This window comes from Pseudorasbora parva, chromosome 16, assembly GCF_024679245.1.
Source record: "Pseudorasbora parva isolate DD20220531a chromosome 16, ASM2467924v1, whole genome shotgun sequence".
NCBI lineage: Eukaryota > Metazoa > Chordata > Actinopteri > Cypriniformes > Gobionidae > Pseudorasbora > Pseudorasbora parva.
In genome coordinates, this window is record NC_090187.1 from 10,135,543 (window position 1) to 10,163,445 (window position 27,903).

The following is a 27,903-nucleotide window of genomic DNA, read 5'->3' on the forward strand; positions in this document are numbered from 1 at the left end:
TTCTGTCACTGTTCTAGTCTGGTCGCTGCACTCTAAAAAATGCTGGGTTAAAAACAACCCAAGTTGGGTTGTAAATGGAGAAACCATTTTTTAAAAGTGTGACAAGCTAATCAGATCAGCCGCACATGCAGCTCGTCATTGTCGCGTATATCCACTTGCTCTGTTCGTTGTCAGATCATTTTGGTGCAGATCATTCTGTTCCTGCCTGTTTGCATCCAGCTCGAGTCTGGATTATTGGCAGCCTTGTGGTTTTCTTTTAATTGGCATACATCATTCTGCCAGTCTTCTGGCTTCCAAGGCCTGCTGCTATCCCAACACCACTGCACAACGATCTGACTGTTTTGCCTGGCTTATTTTTCTGTTTAATTCACATAAACTGTTAATTGATATCATGATAACAATGATTTAAAAAAAGACACCCACAGCACTATTCAGACAGTATTTGTTTCTCCTGGAGTCATACGGTATTTTCATTATAGACAGGCTAGTCCGTGATTTTATTGCTGTCTGAATCCAGAATGTCAGGGTTTTTCTCCCACCACCCGCGTAAAAATCCTGAATTACCTACTGATTTTTTTTTTTTTTACAAACACCAAGGTTGTGTGGTAATTTAATTGCTGTCTACACATCTCTAGTTTTCAAGAATATATCACTTAAAATTAACTGTTTATATCCTTTTGACCACTGCAGAGCACCATACAGTTGCGCGTCGCTGATTTGGATGCATTTAGACTTTAATTACTGAAATGCTAGCAAGTATTTAAACAAGAAATATGCCGCATTCCATTCTTTGTCACAGTTTCATCAGGCTCAACCACCATGCCCTTCAGGATGCGAGGGAAGGACGAGAGGAAGACGCGAGGACAGAGGAATTGAATCAAGTGAAATGATATATCCTCGCTCCCTTTAATGTCACTTTAAAGCGGCGTCAGTTAACGATGACTCTGCACCGCTGGATTCAGTCAGGATTCTTGAACATTAGAGATAACTATTTATATTGTGAGCTTCAGCCTCCACAAAATAACACATTTGTCCATATTTTAATTAATATTACCAGTTATTATTAACAACGAATTATTCATTGTATAGTATTAGTTTCTATTTGTTGCTTTAATTTTTTTTTTGTGCTTTGATATAATTCTGCAACTTTCAGTTGTTGTTATTTGACAAACATTTGTGTCTTGTACATCTAAACATAATAATAATAATGAATAAACTGTGGCACGGTATGAAGGGGGAGGAGAATTAATACTTCGTCATGTTTAGTCGATAAAACACTTCCGCAAAGGATACTCCATTGTATCCTCGCTCATGACTCCTCAGGAAGCCTCCTCACTCCTCGATCCTCACCTCCTTGCGGTGCAATTAAGATAATTGAGATCTCCTACAAGATGGCTGAGCTCCATCAGTTTCCGGGTCATAGGATGGAGGAGGGAGGAGTGAGGAAACGAGGAGGAATATTGAGAAGCACCCCTGGTCTCCCAAATGGAAAAGGTCTTTTTCCCCATTTCTCTTACCTGATCCTCGTTATCATCTCCAGTGGATTCCTGTTCTCCTTCCGTAATTCCTTGAGTTTTCCTTCTCCTACCTCCTTGTTTCTAGTTGTCTGGTATTCAGAAAGGACTGTTCATCCATCATCCTCTCAGAATAATACTTATCTCTGCTAACTGTCTGCTTCACGTCAATATGCTACTAGTACAAGCGTGTTCTGGTGGACATGTTATAGAGACATGTCCCATCCATCCAGCTTGTCCTCTGGTGAGTTATCTCTATTCATCTAATGTTAGTTCCACACCCCTTACTACCACTGTGACACTAACTACTGCCGGAACTTCAATTCCAGTTACTGCCCTCCTCGACTCTGGGTCAGCTGACAACATCTCAGGGGACCTCTGTCATCATTTACAATTCAAGGAAAGGGCAATTACCATCCCTTTTCAAGTCCAACCAGTAACAGGCCAACGGCTCAACTGAGGCCAACTGAGGGACCCCTTCAGCTCCAGGTTGGCCAACTTCACGTGGAGAAAAGTGGCCTGCTGTTTCTAGAGAATTCCACTGCTGGGATCATCCTTAGGTGTCCTTGGCTTGTTTCTCACAACCCCATCTTCTCCTGGTCCAATGGTGAAGTTCTGAAGTGGGGCAGGGAATGCTTTCCGAGATGTTTCCCTCGACTACCTCAACCTGTCACCTCCAATTTTCTTGATACCTTTGATCTCCACATCAATTGAAAGGCCTGTCATGAAGCAGTCTGTTGACATCCACCTTCAGTATTCACTATGCTAAGCTAAGCTAGCGGCGACCCTGCCAAACTAAAACAATGCATGCACTGAGACAAATGCATTTGCCCACATATCTAAATGAGGGAAAGAAGTTGACTAAGCCTCATTTCTAAAAAACGGTGGAGTGTTCCTTATAAGCTCCGAACACCAGCTATACCTCAAGGCAAAGAAATGTACTTTCCACTAACCATCCATCCAATTCCTTGGTTATAACATCAGCCAAAAAGGGTTCCAGATGGAAGAGATGAAGGTGGATGAAGTCCGGTCCTGGCCAACTCTCAAAACCATCAAAAAACTTCAACCATTTTGGGGTTTTCAAACTTCTACTGATGTTTCATCAAGGACTATAGTTTCATAACTTCACTTACCAGTCTCCTCAAAGGCAAGCCCAAGTCTCTTTCCTGGACTTCAGAAGCCAACGTAGCCATGAATACTCTCTAAGAAGCCTTTACATCTGCACCACTCCTAGTCCATCCTGATCCTGATCATCCTTTCATTGTGGAAGTCGACGCCTCCACTTCTAGAGTAGGAGTGGTTCTATTCAAGCAGCAGGGGCAGCCTCTTCAACTCAATCTATGTGCCTTCTCTTCCAGGAAACTCACCCCGGCGCAGCTGAATTACGATATTGGGAATTGAGAACTACTGGCCATCAAACTCATGCTTGAAGAATGGAGGCATTGGTTAGAAGGGGCCCACCATACTTTCACTGTTCTCACTGATTACCGCAATCTGGAATATTTGCGAGAAGCTAAAAGGTTAACCCCCAGAAGAGCCAGGTTGGCACTTTTCTTCACCTGATGCCAGTTCTCCATCACCTACCGTCCAGGGACCAAGAACGTAAAAGCAGATGCTTTTTCCTGTCTCCATGCTCCTGAGGAGTCCTCTGAGAATCCGAAAAATATTCTTCCTTCCAATCTATTTGTGAGCCCCATTCAGTGGTCCCTCGACGAGGAACTCGCGGTCGCCAATGCCTGAGCCTACTCCACTGGGCTGTCCACTCAATCACACTTATGTTCCGTGCATGTGCCATGTCCAAGAGCGCACGTCACCTTCCATCTGGTAAGCTATTGCCTCTGCTTGTTCCACACCTTCCATGGTCACACCTAGGAGTAGACTGCATCACTGACTCGCCATCCTCTGATGGACATACCTGTGTTTTAGTGGTAGTGGATCGCTTTTCCAAGGCCTGTCGTCTTATTCCACTAAAGGGACTATCAACTGTTATGGAGATAGCCAAGATGTCTTCCAAAACTTTGGTCTGCCCGAAGACATTGGGTCTGACACATTTTGTGTCCAGGATCTGGAAGACCTTCCTTCATCTCCTAGGTGTGACCGTGAGTCGCTCCTTGGGTTACCATCTCCAGAGTAATGGACAGATGAAACGCAAGATACAGGAGATAGGACACTTTTAACGTACCTTCTGTCATAGCCACCAGAACTCCTGTAACCTCCTTCCTCATCTAAGCAGAGTACGCACAAAATTCCCTACTAATAAAATTCCTTACCAGCTACTGGTCTGACACCATTCCAATGCGTTCTCAGCTTCCAACCTCCGTTGTTCCCCTGGTCTGGAGAACCGTCTGAAGTTCCACCTGTTACTCACTCATTCCAAAAGAGTGAGAGGTTATGGGTTCTACCCCTTTGCAAAGGTCCTAGTCTCCAAAATTTAAAACAAGCCACACCTGTTCCTCATCATTACACTCATCTTTCTCCCTATTTATACACGCTCATTTATTTTCTTTATCGCCTGGTCTCCCAAGTGGAAAAGGACTCTTTACCCACGTCTCTTACCTGATCTATGTAATTGTCGCCAGTGGGTTCCCATTCTTCTCCCGTCATTCCTTGCGTTCTCCAGCATCTTCTCCTACCTCTTCGTTTCCAGGTGCTTGGTATTCACGTCAGTATATTACTATTCAATAAATACCTGTCTGGTGCAGATCACCTCTCTCTCTCCGAGTCTGGTATCCGTTACATTCTTATTATACCAGGCATATGACATTTTATTTACAGCATACAATCATGTTATTTATCACGCGAGTAGGACATTCCCAGGTGTGCAGGATCACAAAACTCGCTGCTCCACCATGAATAAATCGCCATCTGAATGCACAAGTTTTATCACTGAGGTGGCATGCAAACTTATTTTTGCAGACTTCCATGTGAGAAACAATAACTGTCCAAATAGGGCTTAACTCGATCCCCACCAGCGTAAAAAAAAAGAAGTAATGGCCCCATAAATATTTTGTTGTATGAATATCTGAACATGCTCTATATATTAAAAGAAAGAACAGAGCATCTGCTTTACTAAAAACTTTTTTATTCTAGCTTCATGCGTTTCTTTTTGTCAGTGCTTGCTAGTGGGTACATTTCATACAAGAGCAACATTTTTAACAAAAAGCTGAGAAAAATCAAATTTTATCAAAGACTTCAGTAGCCTAGAAATCTAGACGCACCCTAGTGGCAGCAAATTTAATCTGCCAGCAAGTGTCGTCTAGCAATTCTCAATACCCTTCTGAGCTGTATTCGCCTAACTCTTGCCGGGCCAATCACATCGTGTATAGAGTCGGTGGGCGGGGCCATAATGACGACGGCCGAGTTGCATTTGTGTGCTTCTAGTAAACACAGAAACTGGCGAACGGCGGTCTTTCGAATCAGCTTTGACCGCGACTCTGGAAGACTTGGAGTTAAGCTTTTCTCTGAGAAAAGAACGGCACTGAAGTCATTCTTAAAAAGGGAAGATGTGTTCAGAGATTTGCCGACCGGATACGGCGAATGTTTAATCTATCAACTAGCTCTGTTTCACCTTCGTTGCTCTGGTTGGTGTAGCGCTATCCTATCGCGTGCAGAGGGAGTTTGAAAGACAACCATTTATCCCCCCCCCCCCCCCCCCCCCCCCTCGGATTGAGCCCTGTCAATGGTGAGTTTCCAGACCAAACATCTTGATGTGGGTCTGGCTTGTCAGGCTAAGACTTCAGTGGAATTTGATTCAGATAGATGATCAAAACACAGGAGTAGATTGCTTCCATCAACACCCCCAAAGCTTGCAAAGTTCTATATCGTCCTTGGTCGAGATTTCATTCAGTAACGTTATAATGCTGTTTAATGTTTGATGATTGCATTATTTTAGCAATGCTTCTATTGCTTGTTGCCTTTTCTTTTACTGTGTTTTGTTCCGGAGATTCTGTACTATTTATAAGCTTAGTAATAGCGCCCCCAACCATATAACAGTGAAAACTTGAACTGGCAGAAATTTTCATCAATGGCAGGGAAGTGTTGTGTCATAATTTATGGAAAACTCTGTCAATTGCAGGGAAAGAGGTAACTTTACTTTATTACTTTAAATAAATATAAGTAGCCTTTTATTTCATTAATAGTATATTATCTGCAAGTAGTTAAAAAATATTTCCAGTTTTGAAGTATAGGCCTACTACAAGTGCACATTCAATAAAATTAACCACACTTCTTTTTCACACAGGATATTTTACAGAACTATAAACTGATAGTTTGACTCACTGTAGCGTAGTAGTTCTCATAGATGTAACTACTTCCACTGGTGTAGAACTGACATCTTCCTGCCTTCATTGGACGCATATCCTGTTGACAGAGTGTAAGAAATGTCTTCAGTATATCTTTTTTCTTTGGATCTGTTTTAACTTTTTTTTTTCATTTAATACATTTATATTTTTGGAGTGACAAGATACAGTAGAACGCCTTTAGTTTGGAGAGGCTCACAATGGGATTTTCTTATCATCACACATTGAGTATTCCCTCAATCCCATAGATCTTCTCTTTATGATCTGTCCTCAAAATCTTTACAAGTATTGAAGATCGCCGGTTCAGTGACTCTCTCATCCCTCCAAATACAGCCCGTGGATGTATTTTGACACTGGAATCTGTGACTTGTTGCAAAACTGTTTAAACTTTAGTCTTACAAGTTAGTAATCGTTAAAAAAAAAAAAAAAATAGTAGTAACTTTTAAAAGTCCGTAACAGAAAAGGGTAGATTACTCTAATATGAATCCAAAAAGTAAGACTGATCCTCTTTAAATAACTGCTAGTTGGTCAGACTAGTTTTTAGTCTTATCATATTGGCTATGTTCATGCAACTAGCCTCTGGACTGAACATTTTATGATTGTGCTGAAACAAGAATGCAGATCTCCAATATAGGTGGCTGCTAGTTTTTTCTTTAATTTTGTAATGGTTAATGTACTCACAATGTTGAGTAAGATGAAAACACCATCAACCACAAGGCACAATAAGCTGGAAATGATACCAAAACTCAGGAACACAATGGCTGCAATTAGCTGGAAAAAGAAAAGAAAATCGATTACAGATACAAATATACATTTAGATTGGCAACCTAATGAACTGCTGTCATGCATGCAGATCTATGCATTACTGTTGTCTTTTAGACACTTTAGTATTAAAACACTTTACAACCACAATGTACATTTATTAATATTAATATTATTATTAATATTACTGTCATTAATAATATTATTGCTTCAATAAAATGCCAACGTCTTAAAATTGAGCACTTTAATGCAATACTCTACAAGAAGGCTGAATATTTTTGCATGGCAATGACTGAGATTTTAAATGCTCAATGATCAGTCAATCATGACATGCCTAATATTATATAAAACAGCTTCATTTGACATGAACGTTACAATTGTAAATATGTTTCCTATTAAATACAAATTCATATATGTGCAAATACACACTGTATTTGTCCTGTCCAAATCCTTTTTATGCGATTCCTGGGGGCTTGATAAAAACTAATCTGGCTTCGAAACTAACCATAAATTACATATAACTGACTGCAATGACTCAAACCAAATGTCACAGTGTATTTCTTTTAACATGCAATATGATATCCACAGGGACATATCTATTCACAGCTGATCAGAGACAGACTGCCAAGAGAAGCTGAACCCACCAACAGAGAGACAGATGAACATCAAGAGAAAAGGAGAGGCAGGAAGAGAGGAAGTGAACAGAGACAGTAAATGGACATACTGTATATGAAGGTCATTAGAGGATCAGAGAGCAGATTAGCAGGAAGGTAAATAAAAGGACAAGGTTTATGCTTAGGACCTACACCAGATGTGAACCACAGTTCAAAGACGGGAACAAGCAAGTTATATTCAAATTAAACACACACAAATACACGTTTCTGGTTAAATAATAATCTTTCGGTATGACTGCTTTGTTTTTAATTAATACTGCTCTGCCTAAAAACTATGACAGCAAGTCTGCAAAGTAACATATTTAACAACCATGTGAAAGTTAATAGCACATAACTGGCACAATAGCAGTATAAACATACATATCTATTGGAACAATACGCGTCACATGACTAAACATGCATCTTCGTTTTAAAATACCTCAGTCTTCATAGTCCACACTACGATGTGAAGACGCTGTTTTCAAATGTATCCGCTTAGATTTAAAAAGTCTCAGTGTGGACAGAAAGCCAAAATGGAGAGATACATTTGAACACATTAGTGTGAACATGCCCGTGGTTTTGATCCTAAATACACTTATTAGCATGTTCAGGTGTGTTTGATTAGGGTTAGAGCTCAAATCTGCGGCAAAGTGGATCTCGTGGGCCAGATTTGAGGTTCCCTGGACTACATGTATCTCACAGTCAAATGAAAAACTAGAAGCCTCATTTGAAGTCACCATGAATTCAAATGGACAATTCTTCATCTTTTTTTCATGTTCCTTCCTAATTTTTAATCAAAACAGCTTCCCCTCCTTGCAGCGACATCTCTTATGCCATGTATACTGCTGCGAGGGCGGGGCAACCTATCAATCACATGATATCTCCTAAACTTTATGAAGGGTTACATTTCATTATTTATTTTGATCATTTGAGATTCAAAGTCTCGGACAACAATACAATGTATGAATAACAGCCAGTTTTTAAAGTTACCTTTTGAATTGGTTTGTTCTAATAAAAATCAATTTATGGAATATAAAACTACCTGAAGTTGAAGAACCCCCCAAATTTTGATTTGAGAATGAGGCAATTTTACTCAACAATTCATTTTGAATTAGTAATTGTTTTCTGGGAATCAAACCGAATTTTACCGAAACTTAAATGAAATGCCCTTTAAGGTTACACTGTCAGAAAAAAGGTACATTGCTGTCACTGGGGCGGTACCCTAAGGTACAAAACCAAAAAAAGGTACTAACATGTAGCTTTAAGGTATTAATATGTACCTTTAAGGTACTAATATGCACTCTTAAAGTACTGATATGTACCTTTTAAAGTACTAATATGTACCATTTAGGGGTGAGTAAGGTACAAAGATGTACCTTTTCACTTTTGTACCTTAGGGTACCGGCCCCAGTGACAGCACTGAACCTTTTTTTCTGAGACTGTACCATCACTATGCGCATGCAATCAAGCATGAATATAGATGGTGAACCGATTCTTTTGTACCACTGATGAGTTGGGCTGAAAATGCAAACATTTAACTTCTGCCATAAAATCAACTACAGTAGGTTAAAGATGATGGTTGGCCACCAACAAACCAAACTGCCTCAAAGAACTGCTTCAGATGGTCGCTGAAAGCTAATAGGTCTATACAACAATCACTAATGCCTGAAGAAACAGCATATACTTGTGGAAATTTCATGGTTTTGTTCCATGACTGTCTGAAATACTGAAGAATACGTCATGTTTCCCAAAGAGCTTTGTAATTACCAAAACATTATGCTTGTTTTATTAAAAAACCTGGGTTCAAATGTCTTTAGCGTAGAGGGATATTTTTCATTTAGAGCTTCTAAGGCATCATTTGTTTTTGATTATGTGATTATTCGGCTCCAAAACAAAAGTTTGGCACATGACAAACAAAGTTTTATTGGTGATTATCTAATATATCACATTTTATCAGCAGCAATGAAAGAATTTATTTTAGTGGGTTGTATTCATTTAAAGTGAAATAATTGTTTGTTGGTGCCAGGAAACATATAAAGCCAAATTCTGAACTCAGTAAGCGCATGTAAACAAAAGTCAGAAACACAATAAATTTTGTAAGCTGTGGCACATTAGACCTCACACCATCAATGTTTTATACAATTATTTATCTAATGCATATAATTTTACATTTCGCTACTATTATCTCTTTGAAAACCATGCCACAAACAATATTCCCTTTTCCCGGTTTCAAGAGTGTGGTTAAAATCCAGGGAGCAAATAATGTAGCCTTTAAAATATAAGCCTACCTTTTCAAATCTGTGTAAGTCTAGTTATTTGGGGTAAAAATGAATACACCCAGATTATGATGAGATTCTGATAATATTGTATTCTATTACTACAATATGCTTCTATAATCCTTCAGAAAGATACTTTGAAATAAAGTGCTCTGAGAATGTTTTTCATGCTGCTAAGAGAATCGTTGGCCAATTGCATGCTGCAAAGTTTTGGAAGTGACATTTAATTACAAATGCTGGATTCACTCAGCACTAGACAGAAATATCCTCCTGAGACACAGAATAGACATTTTGTCTCTGCAGAGGACTTTATATTGTAGCAAATTTCTCTGACAACATACGTACATGTCACAGCTTTAAGTTTATATATTCTTATGAAATAGGAGTTATTCTTATTCAAATATTCCCAATTGTTACATGTTGCCCCAAAATCACATTAAAATACAGATACAGATGCATTGTATAGAAATGGCCATGTTTACACAGATATTGCATAAAGGAAAATGGTATATCAAATCATTCTGTTATATCTTTCATAACATGGTTGAGAATCATCTTTAAAGTTTGGGTAAAATAAGGTTTGAAATCTCATTGGTTTTGCCTAATCATGTCTATTTTTTTTTTTTTAATTCCCTTTTTTCTTATGATCTAAACCAGGGCTATTCAAATCTTACCCTGGAGGGCCAATGTGGTGCAGAGTTTAGCTCCAACCCTGATCAAACACACCCACCTGTGATTTTTTTAATGATCTTGAAGACATTGATTAGCAAGTTCAGGTGTGTTTGATCAGGGTTGGAGCTAAACTCTGCACCGCATTGGCCCTCCAGGGTAAGATTTGAATAGCCCCTGATCTAAACAATGTAATGACATAAAAATAAATAAATAAACAAAACATTTTTTCTGGTTCTAAGGAAGCTCCACTATATTGCCAAAAGGTGTTACAATCACTTCCATGGCCACGTGTATAAAATCAACCACCTACAGATGCTTCTAAAAAAAAAATTGGTAAAAAGAATGGGCTGCTCTCAGGAGCTCAGCGAATTCAAGTGTTGTACACCTGTTGCAGATATGTTGCAACCTACACGATGTGATTGGCCCGGCAAGAGTTAGGCGATTACAGCTCAGAAGGGTATTGAGAGTTGCTAGACGACACTCGCTGATCAGCTGACTCCTGAAGTTTTTGATATTCTTCATATTCTGTGTGGTGGTCAGTTCACAGCAGTGACAGATATCACCTTTTCCAAAAAGTTTAAATGTATTTTTTCCTTTTATGAGCGCAGAATTTTCACTCTTTAAAGGAAAAATGTAAATTCTGTCATAATTTACTCACCCTTATGTCATCTTGAACCTGTATGGCTTTCTTTCTTCTATATGGAACATAAATTAAGATATTTTGGAAAAATTTCCCCTTGTCCATACAATAGAAATGAATGGTCACCAAGACTCTTTGGTAACCAACATTCTTCAAAATATATACTTTTTGTGTTCTACAGAAGCAAGAAAGTCATACAAGTTTGGAACAACATGAGGTTGAGAATGGATGAATTTCTGGATGAACTATTCCTCTTAAGTTCCTTCTTAAACTGCAGTGCCTCAACAGCCTGTCCAAAAAACACAAGTTATGTCTGTCCAAAGAAACACTATAATATCCTCATTTTTATTCAAGCTCATGTGGAATCGTCTATAGCCTTTTAAACGGACCAAATACACTCTCCCTGGGATAACATGTTTTCTGGTCTATGAACTCTCAGCAATATATTGGAATTGCAGGCTATGAAATTACCATCTGCTGTGAAACATTCTTCCCATCATTCTGGACACTCTACTACAGAATGTTTTTTTTTCTCTTCACCTCAGCCAGCATCTATGCTTTTCCTAATTTCACAGACATGTAACAGTTTGTATCTGGTTTCAGCCTTTTATGTTTGTAGCATCTTTTCCAGACATGCTACTGAAGCTACACCATGACGAACAGAGACAGTTTTACGTGTCCTTTGGCTCTCCTAATACATAATGTCTCCTCCACCCAGAATGCCAAGAAGTGCCCTATCACCACCAACACCTTAGCAACCGCAATGCCCTGGCACAGTAGTGTTTTACACTGACAAGCGGCACTTACATTTATATACCTAGTTACTCTGTAGTTCACGTCAAGTCTTTCCTGGTACTGCAGTAAATCTTTGCATGATGAGGAATGTAGTTTATGCTGGAGCTGAGTATATAGACAGGCTGACATCAGGCCTGTAAACACTGGGCAGGAAATCAGCTCATGCTGTGTGTAAACTCCCTTTAGTATATTGACACAGCAAATACGAGAGAAAGGGGTTCTGCCATTTTAAAAAAAAAGTACAAGAGGCACAGACAGAAATAAAGCGTGCCGAATTTGCTTGGAACAGCAAATTCTGTGGCTTGGAAATGTACTGTATATTTTCCAGTACACCCTTTTTAATTCTTTCTAAGTAGGATATTTAAAAGTTCTGTTAAAAGTTCTGTTAAAAAACAGCTACACAGTTAAAAGTACAAATGTTCTGGGCTGTAAAATTGGTATTGGGATATGGGTGGTCTGATTTGAACACTTTTCCTGAACACCATTCGTGTATTAAAGAAAGTAGTTTACACGCAGAAAGTATTTGGGGAAGTATGAAATGGATTGTTACATAGCAAGATACCAAATATACATCTGGGAATCATTAAAGGAACCCCCCTTCTGATTACGTCTTATCAACATCACCTCTGAAACGCTGCCAATTACCAAAGACAATAATTGTGTACATAATTTTTTTTTTTTTTTAAATCAAGCAAAAACATTTCAGTTACTTAGCGTAACCTCAGTTCTCTGAGATAACAGGAATGTTCCCTTACTGATATGATTCATTCCAATGCAATCCAACAGCACCGTGCTACAAGCGTAGAATGAAAACCTGAGCCCTGGCCTAGGGCGCTCAAGGTTATGGGCCCTGAAAGACAGCAATGCAAACATTGCCACAATCCCAGAGTCCTCTGTCATGAGTCCTAGCGGTTAGACCTACAACAAGGTTGACCTTAAACACATAGCCATGTCTCAGTTTGAGGATGACTTTGCAGTCATTTTGCCCAAATTCATGACATGATACGCTCACCAAGAGCACCTCCAAGTCATCCAGTTACTTGACTGACACTAAAGCCAGCAGAAGAGCAGTCTTAAGCAAAAGGGGTACTGGGCAAAATGAAAGTGAAGTCGACTTCTACCCTTCTAAAGGCACTCCAAATATGTAATAAACCATATGTAAACCACATGAGGGTGGATTTTCCACTCCCCTGGTGAAATGCTGCCCCAGGACAGAATGTCTGCCCTGGTTCAGTCTGCCTCGCATATGAACTGCCCTCAGCGAGCACAGATTGGGCTGTGCCCATAAAAGTCTCATCAGCCTGTATAGAGCCCTCAACCCAGTTCCACCTTGGTGGTTTATGTAAGCCACCACTGACAAACAGTTAATTGTCCAAATGGACCAAGACATGATGTCCTTTCAGATCTGGCAGGAAGATTTTGAGGGCCAGAAGAATTGCCAGCATTTCCAGGCATTTAATGTGCAATTGCCTCTTCAGGGCTCTACCACGAGCTGGACATCGACCTCCCCTCACACAGGGCACACCAATCCGTGTTGTGACAACCTTTCTCCCAGAGACCAACCCCAAGCCTGCACCTGCATGGTACAGAAAAGGGTCCTTCCTTACTTTGCCAGTAAGCTCACGCTGTTTTCGAGCTTATATCTTTAAATGCAAATGAGCTGATGCTCCCCATCCTGCTTTCCAGAAGAGAGCCTTTACAGCTCATTCTTCGGATACTTGGTCAAAACCAAAACGTCTGTTTGGTTTTGATTATCATCTCTATGGTGGTCATGTTCATGTGACATTGCAGTAAAAGTTAATTTTGCATAATAGGTCTCCTTTTAATGTATTTCAAAATGTACTAAATTGCAACATCATCATTACAAATGTGTAATTACAAATATATTTAAATGCATGACAAATTTAAGTATAGAAATTACATTACAGTATACTGTATTTTAGTATAATAAATGTGTGTCAATTCAGCAGTACACTATAACCATATTTAAAAGACAAGTAATGAAGTTACATATAAATATGTACTTAAGTACTACAAATGTGGGTAAAAAAGCACTCAACTAAAAAGTGCAGTTGACAGCATTTAATATCAATTTAAACTTTAATACATTTTCATTTAATTGCAATTAACACATAATTTTGTGTACCAAAACATTAAACTCATATTTATATTTTTTGAAAGTACATTATTTTCATAATACATATGGTTTTAAAAAGTATCCTAGTGTGTACTTATTTGTCACAAGGATTTGTACTCTATAACTCACATTTTCAGTGAATTTATAATCAAAATAATTGAATCTGGTACAGCATGTCAACGGTGTTGATAGACTTTGATTATTGAAGTGTCAAAGTTGTTGATGGTTGTTGATAGACTTTAACTTTAAGAAAAGTGAAATATGTTCTGCAATAATATTGACATGTTATGCAATTCATCCTTATAAATAAATTGGTAAACAGAACTAAATAATGTACAAAACTGATATTCTCATCAATGTGTCCGTCTGGTGGAGCAGATATAGACGCAATTAGATATATAGATAGATAATTAGGGTGATGTAGATAAATAGATAGATAGATGTATTAATTGTCCACTGGGGAAAGTTGTTTTCATAGTAAAAATGTCTTCATCAGTTATGGAATCATGATATTCATGCATATGCCTTTAGTTTGTTTTATTTTTAATAAAATAATGTATGACGTATGTCTCAACTATTCAGAAAATTAGAAGTTCTCCTTAAGAAGGGTCAGCTCAGGTGTCCACTTTTCCCCACCCGTGGCACACGCCATGGAGCGTTAGACGCTTTTTTGCCTCGACTAATGTCCGCCCATTTCTTTTTTAGATCAGCCACGGTCCGAGGTTGTGAGGCTACAGTATTTTTATGGCGTCTGCAACCTTTTGCCACTCAAGTGCCTTGTTGGCATTAGTAATGCTCACACTGTGCTCTTTAAACAACGTTTTAAATCATCATATCATCATCCAATAATATGATCTTTTCTCTCAACATGAAAATGAGAAACAATACAAACACGGCAACCATATGACTCGTGTGTGTGTGTGTGTGTGTGTGTGTGTGTGTGTACGTTGCGCACAATAACATGGCGCGCTCTGATTTCTTAGTGTTTTTTCTGCTCGCGCTGCTTGAGCTTATGATGCTTTTGTTCTTTAGGCATTTTTTTTTTTCAAACCTTAAGATATAACGCAAGTATGTTGTGTACATTGCCTAATCAAGCTTGTTCAGAAATGGTGACGACATGTTGATAAAAATAAAAAAAAACGTCTTCTCAAAATACCTCCTTTAAATACACTAATATTCGAAAATTTGATTTTTTTATCAGCCGAAATATTTGAATAGCCTACAATATTTTGGGAAAATGCCAATCCCTAAAGCACGTCCTATGTTTCATCCGTTCACCACTTTCTGATGTAAATCCTATGCTAAGTTTTATAAATAAGGCCCCTGGACAGCAAAAAAAAGGCTTTTCTTAGGCTACTTAGTAAGTTTCTTTTTCTAGTCAATTTTTTTTTAAAATTCTTACATTAAAAACATTTACTAGATAAGTAAAAAATATTGTTTTGTTTTGGGAAGAAATAACTCAAAATTAAGAGTTTTTGCTTAAAATAAGCAAAATAATCTGCCAGTGGGGTAAGCAAAGTAATCTTGTTTTAAGATTATTTTTCTATTCTGCCTTTTCAGTACTCTTTCCACCACTGCAGAGAACACATTTTAAGGTAGGAAGGCATCAAGGCATGTCTGAATCTAATGTTAGGTTCACTTCCTTTTCTCCTGAGATACCTTCTGATCGAGTTTTGAAGGCAACATATATGTATCCTTCACTGCCTTTGATATCCCAAAATCCCATGCGCTCCATTCAGTGACAGTTGAGGTAAACGTCCGAAAGTTACGTTTGCTGGTCAGTTTGTGTATAAATGTATGTTTTTACCAACATTTTCAGCTTCATTAAATTACTAATGTATTCATTAAATATTTGTTAAGTTCTCATCAAAGCTCTCTCTATTTTGCTGTAGATAATTCAACTGTTACGTTGCCCATTGGTGCGTTCAAGTCATGTCGTGAAGATCATATTAATGAGTTGAACGCACATGAACGCCACCACGAAGTCGTAAATACCAGTGGAAAGTTCGGGATTTTATTTAAGCCCCGATTTGTACGAGTTGGGAGCATGTCAGTGAGAAACATGGCTGAATCAATAGTTTGCAACGTCTGTAATGGACTATAACGGATATTTAGCAGTGACACTGTCAGATGCGTTTACAACAAAGTAAGCTAGTACTGTAATATAACAATTAGCCTAATATTTAAAGTTACCGTTTACAGTGGCTTCATAGATTATTTAAAAACATAAAAGATTAAAACTCACCTGATGCGCATTCTTTGTTCTTTATTTTCTATAAGCAGAGTTAACAAACCTTGCTGTAGGCTATTTTCATGAAATTCATTAAAAGAAGGTAGCACCACCATCTTGCTCCAGCCAAAGAGACTTGAACACACATGATGTACGACTTTACACAAGTCGTAAACGACTTCTCACCTCGTAAATACAAACATCACAGGAGGACTTGAACGCACCATAAGAAGTCTGTGCGAAATTAGTTTTGTGGGGTGCCTTCATGCACAAACGCCTTACAAGTCATTGTCTGATAAGGCAGCGAGGCAACGAGCCAATAGGTTTTCAGATACAGCCATTAAATCATTCTGGTGTGTGTGTGTGTGTGTGTGTGTCTACTGATTGTGGCTGATCAGCTTTTCGGTGTCAGCTGCGGCTCATCAGCAGGTCTATTTAATATCTGTGGAAGGTTTCTGTCCTGTGTTTTTCGGATCGTTTGGTTGTCTGTCTCCCGTGGCCTAGTCCTGTTTCCCGCCTGTTGCTTGCTAGCAATTCTTTGTTCACTTTTTTCTATGGACCTGGTTTGCTCATTGAGTCCCTGCAATGCCTGGAGGCTCTGTCTACCGTTTACCATCGACTCTGACTACTAAACCTATCACTGCTGTTTGTGTTTTGAATAAACATTCTTATTTTTCACTCACTATTGAATCCATCTCTGTTTCCTGACAGAAATTAGCTTAAAGCAAAATGTAAAACTGCAGAAAGGTTTGTGTGGGGGTTAAGTCTAGGAGTGCAGTTATTTGATGTCATGTTATGTTATGTGATGTTATGTGATGTTATGTGATGTTACTGATGTCAGTTTAAAAGATAATTTAAAAAAAAGTTCCCGCCACAAAACAGGTTATACTTTAAAGCTAAACAATTTTTTAAATGCCCTCACAAATATAAAGGAACATTGTCAAAAAAACAAACTGTGAGAACACAAATTCTGTCAAATCATGTTTTCTAATAAATCTACTAACAGGTTTGTGTGAGGGCTGGGGTTAGGTCTGTGGCAAATAGCATCACGTCCATATAAAAATCATTGAGCCGATGTGATTTCCTCACTAATAAAGTCAAAACAATGTGTGTCTTCTTAGCCACATGCATGACCTATACAGGCCAAAGCCTCCATCTTTGATAATCATATTTCTGCCTCTCTCATTATTTTGCATACTGGAGTTTTATGGGTTTTGAAGTTTCATTTAATTTAACTTTATTCTTGTATTCCGTGTGGGTCTGGCATGAACTCACGACGCATGCCCAAGAATATATTGTAGAGCCCAGGGATGGAAATTAGCACCCACCAACAGCCAAATGCGGGTGATTTTGAGGTTTGACGTTTCCCCTTGTTGTAAAACTTTGTTCAATGCATGCGAGTGCTAGCCTAGAAATGTAGATGCACCCTAGCGGCAGCAAATCTAATCTGCCCGCAAGTGTCATCTAGCAACTCTCAATACCCTTCTGAGCTGTAAACGCCAAACTCTTGCCGGGCCAATCACATCATGTATAGAGTTGGTGGGCGGGGCCAAAATTACGACGGCCGAGTTGCGTTTGCGTGCTTCTAGTAAACACAGAAACTGGTGAACGGCGATCTTTCGAATCAGCTTTGACCGCGACTCTGGAAGACTTGGAGTTAAGCTTTTCTCTGAGAAAAGAACAAAGAACGGCACTGAAGTCATTCTTAAAAATGGAAGATGCGTTCTGAGTTTTGCCGACCGGATACGGCGAATGTTTAATCTATCAGCGAGCTCTGTTTCACCTTCGTTGCTCTGGTTGGTTGTAGCGCTATCCTACCACATGCAGAGGGAGTTTGAAAGAGAACCGTTTATCCCGCCCCTCGGATTGAGCCGTCAATGGTGAGTTTCCAGACCAAACATCTTGATGTGGGTCTGGCTTGTCAAGGCTTGTTTATACTTTCGCCTGTCTCTGCTGCGTGAGCCTCCGCTGACTGCGCGCGCTCCTCCCCAAATGGACGAGGCGTTTATACTTGACGTTGTGCTATTCTTTGAAACGACATAAGGGCGACTTGGAGTAATTGTTCTATAAACCATAAGGAAAAAGCTTTGAGAAGAAGTGGGCTAATGTACACAGGTGATGATATTTATTTTAGTACATTTCACTAAAGCACACCCTCGCGCTCATGCGGACGCGTCGAGTATAAACAAGACTTTCGATCAGGCGATGTGAGTGCGGCTGTATGTCCGAATATAACCAATCGTTTTCGCTGTCATTACCCGGCTATAGAGCCAGAAGACGCGAATAAGAATCTGTCGCTGTATGATTCATCCGAAAGCGCGCACACGTCTCACAGCGTGCAAATATTGAGTTCTCTTTCAAGTCTGGCGCTTAAACTTAAACGGACAAAAAAGTATGTCAACATGTCCATCTTGATGAGTATCCAAGCAGACATAGTCTGAATATGCCTTAAGCCTAGTTCAGACTGCATTATTTTTAAACTCGTCGGGTCACTGCTCTATTCACACTGCATGACTATCTGGGGTATCATTCAGTCACTGCTGTGTTCACACTGCACGATGGTTTGATGACAGAGGAGTTCAGACTGCATGACTGAACAAGAGGAAGAATCGCCGACAACTCTGTCTCTCCGGTGCGCGAACTACGTTTCCCAACTACACGTGCGATGTGACAAGTAAACAACGCGAGATCACACGTGCGTCAGACCGGAGTTCTCGCGCGAGAATTGGAATTGTTATTAAAAATGATAAACTGCACAAAGTTTGCTTCAAATTGTATGTGCGCTGATTTTTGGAGAAAAAGAAAAAATATCATTTTGTAAGAAATTGTTGGAGAGACAGAGGGAGCCAGGATTGTGTTCTGCAATGAGAGTTTGAGGTAAATAAACAATTTTGTAATGTTCTGCTGCTGTGGCTGGATGTGCAAATGTTTGGCCTTTGTTTCTGTTTGATAGAATTGTAAATATATCTATTAAAATACTGATATTCTGCTCTATAACTCCTCCCTGAACTTCCTGCTGCCCTGTATCTCACTCTTTTATTGGCTGTCGGTCATCACCAAAGTAATTTTCAGTAAGAACGCAGTTCACAGCAGGAGTTTGAATCGCAGACAGCTCTAGATATTTAGCATGCCAAATATTGATAATACAGAGATACTCTCTGATCGCGTCTATGATTATTCACACTGCGTGGTTGCCACTCGCGTGCACGAGCACCGATTTGCCTGTGATCTCGGGCATTTGTCGGCGATTTCACAAAACCTGTCGGCGACTCAAAATCGGGGCACAAATCGGGCAGTATGAACTAGGCTTTAAGTGAACTGTACACAGTCGAGAAAGACGAGCATATCCTTCCATTAGGTCTTAAAGGGGCAGTAGCCTTCACGGCTCTGTTTAATGTCAAACAAAAGATAAGGACATCCCTCACTGCTCTTGATTGAATAGCTTTTGTAAGTTTAATAAGGATTTATCTTTAATTTAAACAGTTAAATATTTGATTACTTTGATTTCTGATTTTTGATTTAAATTTCTGTACCTTTCTGAGGCCAGTAGGCCTTTACATTATTATTTAATGTACACATGAGTGAGGTCAAGTTAAACATTTTAGTTTGAATTTTATTTGATACTGTGGGTTGTTGCAATGTGCTAAATAAATATTTGCATAATGTGTAATTGATTTATTATTTGAAACTTTAATATTAATTTATGCAATTGCAATGCCTTGATTTTTAGTAAAGTTACACAGTCACAGCATTAGCCATAAAAGCAATGGTACTAATAATTTTCATAATTTCTTTTAGCGTTTCGGTTTCAGCCAATAATTTTTATTTCGGTGCATCCCTACTGACAATGTTCTGCTCGGTATGTCCTCAACAAGCTTCAGATTATCCCAAAACGAATAGTTTCATTGTTGGGACTAAAAACCTAAACCTGGAAGCCATAAAAGACCACGAATCATTTAAATGCCACATCCAGGTAAAAAAAACTAACAAAAACAAAAAACGCACAGATCCCTACTCATTTAATGAAATGTACATCAGTTCATGGTTTGTGTGTGTATAAGAGAGAAAGAAAAAATGTCAGTATTTCATTGAGACTTGAGATTAAATAACCTGCTTAAGTATTGTAGAGCTTGTAGTATTAATTTTTCACATGCAGTTACACATTGTTGGTTAAAAACAAGAAAGTGGCTGGTAAAAACATTGAGTGGCTGGTAGATTTTGAAATCCACCAGCTACAGTGGCCGGTGGACAAAAAAGTAAATTTCCATCCCTGGTAGAGCCGGCGTTCGGGCATCCAGGAAATGCACACTTTAGCACCCTTTTGAGCACTATGCCAAGACCTTAAGCACAATCGATGTAGAATTGGTTAGAAATAGCTTAGATACGGCGCGTCTTCCCCTGAATGTAAACAAAGTACCTCGCTTCCGCTGGTTATATGTAATATTTTCAAGCATGCGTCGTGGTGCTTCATGAGTTCACGTCAGAGACCCACACGGAAGACAAGAATAAAGTTGAATAAAGTCACTATTTTGTATTTTTATTATATTATTCTCGTTGCTTCAGAAAATTATTGTAGAACCACTGTAGTGTGATGGACTTTGTAACGATGTCTTTATTGCCTTTTATGGGTCTTGAGAGAGAAAATTACATTGCTGCCAATAGAGGCCCTTCTGAGCCACCGTATTTCAACAAAAACGTTTTCATTTGTGTTCCAAAGATGAACAAAGGTCTTACGGGTGTCGAGGGTAAGTAATTAATGACAGAAGCTTAATTTTTAGGGTGAACTAACCCTTTAAATGTGGTCATTTAGTCACAGAAAATGAATTAACATTTTTATACATTACACCAATCAGAATCAAGCATTCAACAGCATTGCTGTTTAAAAACTGATCTCTTGTGTTTTTAAATGTTCGTGCTGCACATATTTTCACATTTGAAGCATGAGATTAGAATGTTTCCATTACCGCAGTGAAGGAAAAGGTTATATATTTTGTGAAGCATAACTAGAAAGGACCATTGCAGGATGACGAGGTATCATGCTGAGCAGGACCATAAAACAGGAAGACAAAACCCAGGCTGATGATGGAAGACTGAAAACGTTACATGGGATATCTACCAGCTGTTTGCGGTTTTCCTCCAGGCATAGTCCAAGAACTCCCAAGAAGGATCCAAACGCCAACTGCAATTAGTAGACAGACATGAATGTAAAAAGAGAAACAAATTATGCAAAATTCTCTGGTGAACATAAGCATGACCATACGTGCACTGGGAATAATTATCATGGGTTCAATTCATTTAAAGCTAAATGATTTATGACATTCATTCTATGGTATAATCGAGCTTAAATGACATATATATATGAGGGGAAGTCTGAAATACACAAACATTTCAACGTTCATGAGATTATATCGTGTTGCGGAACATATAACCTTTCCTTTTCCTCAATATTTTGCTAATAACTAACTGGAAGATCCCATCACTTTGCATGCAAAACTTCATGGCCATCAGCTTATGAGAGCTGACATACTTTAGTTACACTCATAACCCAGGTCACCAGTAATGTATCTGCTGGAGTTTCACAGACCATTCAAGTTCACAGATGGAAAAGATATTTTTCGGTAACACAGCATGCGGTTTACTTCTCACTGTCAGGCTGGTTTTATTATCTTCTTTTTCCTGCTGTGAACCTATTGATAATATTTGACATTGTATCAACAAGAAGCCCCTTGTTTATAATGTCTGAACAGCCTTGAGCTCACAGATGAAGTCACTAATTTATTAATCGGAAAATGAGAATTTGAGTATTATTAAGCCTGACGCTTCAAGGATTAGTTCATAAAAATGGGAATTCTGTTGTTCCAAACCTGTATGACACAAACAGAGAAGTTTTGAATAATTGATAGTCAGATAAAAATTACACAAATGTATATAATACAAGTGTAATAAGTATTTGAATATAAACTGACCTATCCAATTATTCAATTGTTAGTGAATTGAGAGGTACGATTGCCTAAAATACAGTACAAATGGTAAAAAAAACAAACAGTAGAAGTACAAAAAATAAAAATGTCCCACATTGGTCCTGTATTAAATGTGACAGTTGGCAACCCTAGCTATAGTCCTAGGTGTTATAATTGGTCCACTGTTTGACAGATATTAGAACATTGACTGTCCTGTATAGTAAGAAGCTATTTTGAACCTGATTCTATAAGGAGCCAATGACGCAAAGCAGAGATACGAGGTGGCATTGGAGTAATGGGAAAGTTTGAATAGCCGCTTTGTAGCATTCTGGAGAAGCTGCAAAGTAAAGGTTTGATTGCATGTGCTGGGAGAGCGGCCAAGAGTGAGTTAAGAACAAGTCTCTGCAAATGTTCTGGTTAGCATGGGGTGCAAATGACTGGTCATTGTCAAGGTTTTTGGCTTTCTTACACAAAAAATATATTTCCCTACACTGTAAAAAAAAAAAAAAATAAATAAATTTTTTTTTTTTTATATATATATATATATATATATATATATATATATATATATATATATATATATATATATTTGCAAAAATTATTTCACATTGTAATTATGGGTTATTGTTTTGTAGAATTTTTAGGGAAATAATGAATTTAATACATTTTGGAATAAAGCTGTTACATAACACAATTTTGAAAAAGCGAAGTAATGTGCAATGTATATTCTCTGTAAAAAAAAAAGTTATTTCAAAAAAAGTTATTTAAACTTAGATTATGCTAAACTGACTTTTAAAAAAAAAGAGTTGCATATTGTATAACTTATTTTAAAGAGTTTAACATTTCGTAACTTATTTTGATGAAACAATGTAAAAACAAGTTGTCATAACTTATTGAACATATATTTTTTTTTACAGTGTAGGGAAATATATTTTTTGTGTAAGAAAGCCAAAAACCTTGACAATGACCAGTCATTTGCACCCCATGCTAACTAGAACATTTGCAGAGACTTGTTCTTAACTCACTCTTGGGAACACCATACTAATACTGTGTTTGACCCTCTTTCGCCTTCAGAACTGCCTTAATTCTACGTGGCAAGGTGCTGAAAGCATTCTTTAGAAATGTTGGCCCATATTGATAGTATAGCATCTTGCAGTTGATGGAGATTTGTGGGATGCACATCCAGGGCACGAAGCTCCCGTTCCACCACATCCCAAAGATGCTCTATTGGGTTGAGGTCTGGTGACTGTGGCGGCCATTTTAGTACAGTGAACTCATTGTTATGTTCAAGAAACCAATTAGAAATTATTTGAGCTTTGTGACATGGTGCATTATCCTGCTGGAAGTAGCTATCAGATGATGGGTACATGGTGGTCATAAAGGGATGGACATGGTCAGAAACAAGTAGGCCGGGTTCAGGTAGGCCGTGACATTTAAACAATGCCCAATTGGCACTAAGGGGTCTTAAGTGTGCCAAGAACACATCCCCAACACCATTACACCACCACCACCAGCCTGCACAGTGATAACAATGCATGATGGATCCATGCTGTCATTCTCTTTACGCAAAATTCTGACTTTACCATCTGAATGTCTCATCAAAAATCGAGACTCATCAGACCAGGCAACATTTTTCCAGTCTTCAACTATCCAATTTTGGTGAGCTCTTGCAAATTGTAGCCTCTTTTTCCTATTTGTAGTGGAGATGAGTGGTACCCGGTGGGGTCTTCTGCTGTTGTAGCCCATCCGCCTCAAGGTTGTCACAAACCTTGGTTGTAACAAGTGGTTATTTCAGTCAAAGTTGCTCTTCTATCAGCTTGAATCAGTCGGCCCATTCTCCTCTGACCTCTAGCATCAACAAGGCATTTTCGCTCACAGGATTGCCGCATACTGGATGTTTTCCCCTTTTCACACCATTCTTTGTAAATCCTAGAAATGGTTGTGTGTGAAAATCCCAGTAACTGAGCAGATTGTGAAATACTCAGACCGGCCCGTCTGGCACCGACAACCATGCCACAGTCAAAATTGCTTAAATCCCCTTTCTTTCCCATTCTGACCTTCATTTTGAAGTTCAGGAGATTGTCTTGACCAGGACCACACCCCTAAATACATTGAAGAAACTGCCATGTGATTGGTTGACTAGATAATTGCATTAATGAGAAGTTGAACAGGTGTTCCTAATAATCCTTTAGGTGAGGGTATATAGGCCTTCATAAAGGCCTGATTGGTGGAGTGCTGCAGACATGGTTGTTCTTCTGGAAGGTTCTCCTCTCTTCACAGCGAATCGCTGGAGCTCTGTCAGAGTGACCATCGTGTTCTTGGTCACCTCCCTGACTAAGGCCCTTCATCGCTCTAAGAGTCCTGGCGGTTCCAATCTACTGAAGGCCACTGTACTCATTGGGACCTTCAATGCTGTAGAAATGTTTCTGTACCTCGATACAATCCTGTCTCGAAGGTCTTGCACAGTTACCATGCACTGTTAACTGTGGGACCTTGACCTTATATATCCAAATCATGCCCAATCAACTGAATTTACCACAGGTGGAATCCAATCAAGTTGTAGAAACATCTCAAGGATGATCAGTGGAAACAAGATGCACCTGCGCTCAATTTTAAGTTTCATGGCAAATACTTAAATACATGTGATTTCGTTGTTTTTTATTTTAATAAATTTGCAAAGATTTTAAACAAACTTCTTTCACATTGTCATTATGGGGTATTGTTTCTAGAATTTTGAGGAAAATAATCAATTGAATCCATTTTGGAATGGATAACATGACAAAAAAATGTGGAAAAACTGAAGAGCTGTGAATTCTTTCCAGATGCAGTGTATGAATAATCAATCTATTAAATGACTTAACAGCATATTTTAAAATAAACAGAATAACATGGTGTTAATATATTACACTATATTGAATAATACATAAGGATTTGCCACTTTTCATATATTGATATATGACAAAATATGACAATATATTTACTAATATATCATAATGTATGTAATTTTATATTCAGTAATACACTTCATAATATATGGAAGTGTGATATTTATATGCATTATAAACACTTATATAGAGAAATCCTAAATTTAATGTATGTATTAATTATTTATGTTTAATATAGTTAACAAAAGCAAAAGTACATCTGCATGTATTAAAATATTTAGCAAAGAGACTATAATTGAGCTGAAAAGAGCACAAACATTACTCTTTAAATAAAGTAATTATAGTCTTAATAGTGTTTGGCCAATTGTCAACTTAACCACAAGCTCTACTCTTCACCACAGTGGTAAGCTCAAAAAAATCATACATACCAGAAAACTTAAAATACACAACAATTAACCTAAAACACTAACAGATCTCCTCTTATATAAATATTGAGCAAAACACATGAAATAAAACTTAATTTTAACATTTAACTCTCATTTAGCAGTCATAAAAAAAAGCATGCTGGGAACAAGTCTGCTGTAATCACTGATTTTAACTCCTTCTGTGAATGTATGTGTATATACGCTATATGTTTACATGCAAATTAACTTTAATTACATCCTATTCTTAATCTGCAGAGTTTACAGTTTTTCTCGATTGTTAACACATTTTCTGAAAGCATGTCTCATACTCTCAGAACTCTACACACAAATCAAAAACGCACGCACAATGGGCAAAATCCTACAATGATATTTGAATGGCAATGTCTTCCTAGTGAAATCAAGAGATTTTCTCCATGAAAATTGTGCCAAATGCAGAGAATTGTGTGTAGTTTTTTTTAAAAAAAGGTGTGTTTTAGAAATGAAAGATTTCGCATAAGTTCTGCGGTGAAGACTCAGTTACTACGTCACTTAATGCCTTCCCTCTAATCCAATGATATTCTCATGCTCACGGTAGGGGGGGGGGGGGGAAATTGCAGATCCGATGCACTAAGGACGGGGCCTACGCTAAATGACTCCGTACACTATCAGCTTGCTGAGCTGTTAATAAATGCACTATTGTCAATATATTTCTCCCGAGTCTTTCTGGTAGAACTGCAATTTGAGTGTAAAACAGGAATTGTGCTTGTAGTTTAGCAGAATTTGTTTAGGGGGTTGGTGCATGAGTGTTGTGGTCATTGTGTCTCAAGTACCAGTATTTGTGTGTAAACAACTGAGAAAAACTGTAATATGGAGTTGGCCCACCCTTTGCAGTAAACTCTTCTGGGAAAACTTTCCACAAGGTTTAGGAGTGTGTTTATGGGAATTCTTCTAAAAGTACATTTGTGAGATCAGGCACTGATGTTGTACAATATGACCTGGCTCGCAGTCTCTGCACTAAACCATCCCAAAGGTGTTCTATCTGGTTGAGGTCAGGACAGTCAAGTTCCTCCACATCCAAACTCACTCATCTGCTCATTCAGGACCTTGCTTTGTGCACTGGTGCATAGTCATGTTAGAACAGGAAGGGCCATCCCCAAGCTGTTTCCACAAAACTGGGTGCATGAAATTGTCAAAAATGTCTTGAAGTATTAAGAGTTCCTTTCAATGAATCTAAGGGGCCAAGCCCAACCCCTGAAAAAAAAAAATACAAGCCATAATCTCCCCTCCATCAAACTTTACACTTGGCACAATGCAGTCAGAAGTACTTTTCTCCAGGCAACTGCCAAACCCAGACTCGTCCATCGGATTGCCAGACGTGATGTGTGATTCTTCACTCCAGAGAACACATCTTCACTGCTCTAGAGTCCAGTGGTGGCATGCTTTACACCACTGCATCTGATGCTTTGCATTGCACTTGGTGATGTAGCATTCCGGAAGACATGACCCGGAAGAGGAGGAGCGCCGCTATCGTGTGAGTTCACGTCCGAGACCTACACGGAAGACAATAACTTGGCGGATAAAGTAATTATTTTGATTTTTTTGCGCACAAAAACTATTCTCGTCGCTTGGTAAATTTATTGTACAGCCACTGTAGTGAGATGGACTTTGTAACGACGTCTTTAGTGCCTTTTATGGGTCTTGCGAGTGGGTCAGTGGAAATATACTGAATGCCAATTGAGGCCTTTCTGAAGCCTTTCTCAGCCATCAGCTTTCAACAGAAATATCTTAATTTGTGTCCCGAAGATGAACAGAGGTCTTACGGGTGTCCAACGACATGAGGGTGAGTAATTAATGAAATTATTTTCATTTTTGGGTGACCTAACCTTTTAAGTGAATCCTTTCCATGATATCTACTGGATTCAAGTCAAAACAACAATGCACCCTACAATGACTTTTATTGTATGGATAGATAGATAGATAGATAGATAGATAGATAGATAGATAGATAGATAGATAGATAGATAGATAGATAGATAGATAGATAGATAGATAGATAGATAGATAGATAGATAGATAGATAGATAGATAGATAGATAGATAGATAGATAGATAGATAGATAGATAGATAGATAGATAAAAATAGATTTTTCACTGTTCATTGTTTGGTTCGTAGCAGGTTTTCCCCATACAGATTTCATTAGAGGTTCAAGTTAGTCAAACGGATTCACCATGTTGACCAACAGAAAGCTGGTTTGAAAGTGACTTCTGTGTGAGTTGTGAATCATACATCGCTGACAAACGACAAAGGACCTTTTTTACCCAAAGTTTTTCACAGAAATGTCACTGATGTGATTGAATATGTGACAAAATGATAATTGTCATAATCCTAAAATGAGAAATTGTTCCTGTTTGTTAACAAACAAAATTAAATCCATGTGTGGGACTATAATCAAGTCAAAGACAATTACACAAACCCACATTACATGCATATTTGCTATTTCCCAAAAACAATTAAATGCTATTTGTTTGATTTATAGTATTTACTGAAAAAAACATAAATTCCTTGGCAATGACCATAATTATATAATCTTTGTGCATATGAGCTAAATCATAAATCTACACTATAAAAACTGCTGGGTTGCTCTTTATTTGGATCAAATATGGACAAACCCAACCT

General features: G+C 38.3%; 1 protein-coding gene across 1 annotated transcript in view; it reads right to left on the reverse strand.

Annotated features, from left to right (window-relative positions):
* The window catches only part of LOC137043206 (transmembrane protein 255B), a 51,277-nt gene that overhangs the window by 21,349 nt on the left and 2,025 nt on the right, over positions 1-27,903 (reverse strand). Inside the window, exons 3-5 of the mRNA XM_067419392.1 lie at positions 21,094-21,156; positions 6,494-6,583; positions 5,793-5,873 (exon numbers count right to left, since the gene is read on the reverse strand). Coding sequence (XP_067275493.1) covers positions 5,793-5,873; positions 6,494-6,583; positions 21,094-21,156 — 234 coding nt within the window. The remainder of the gene's footprint in view (positions 1-5,792; positions 5,874-6,493; positions 6,584-21,093; positions 21,157-27,903) is intronic.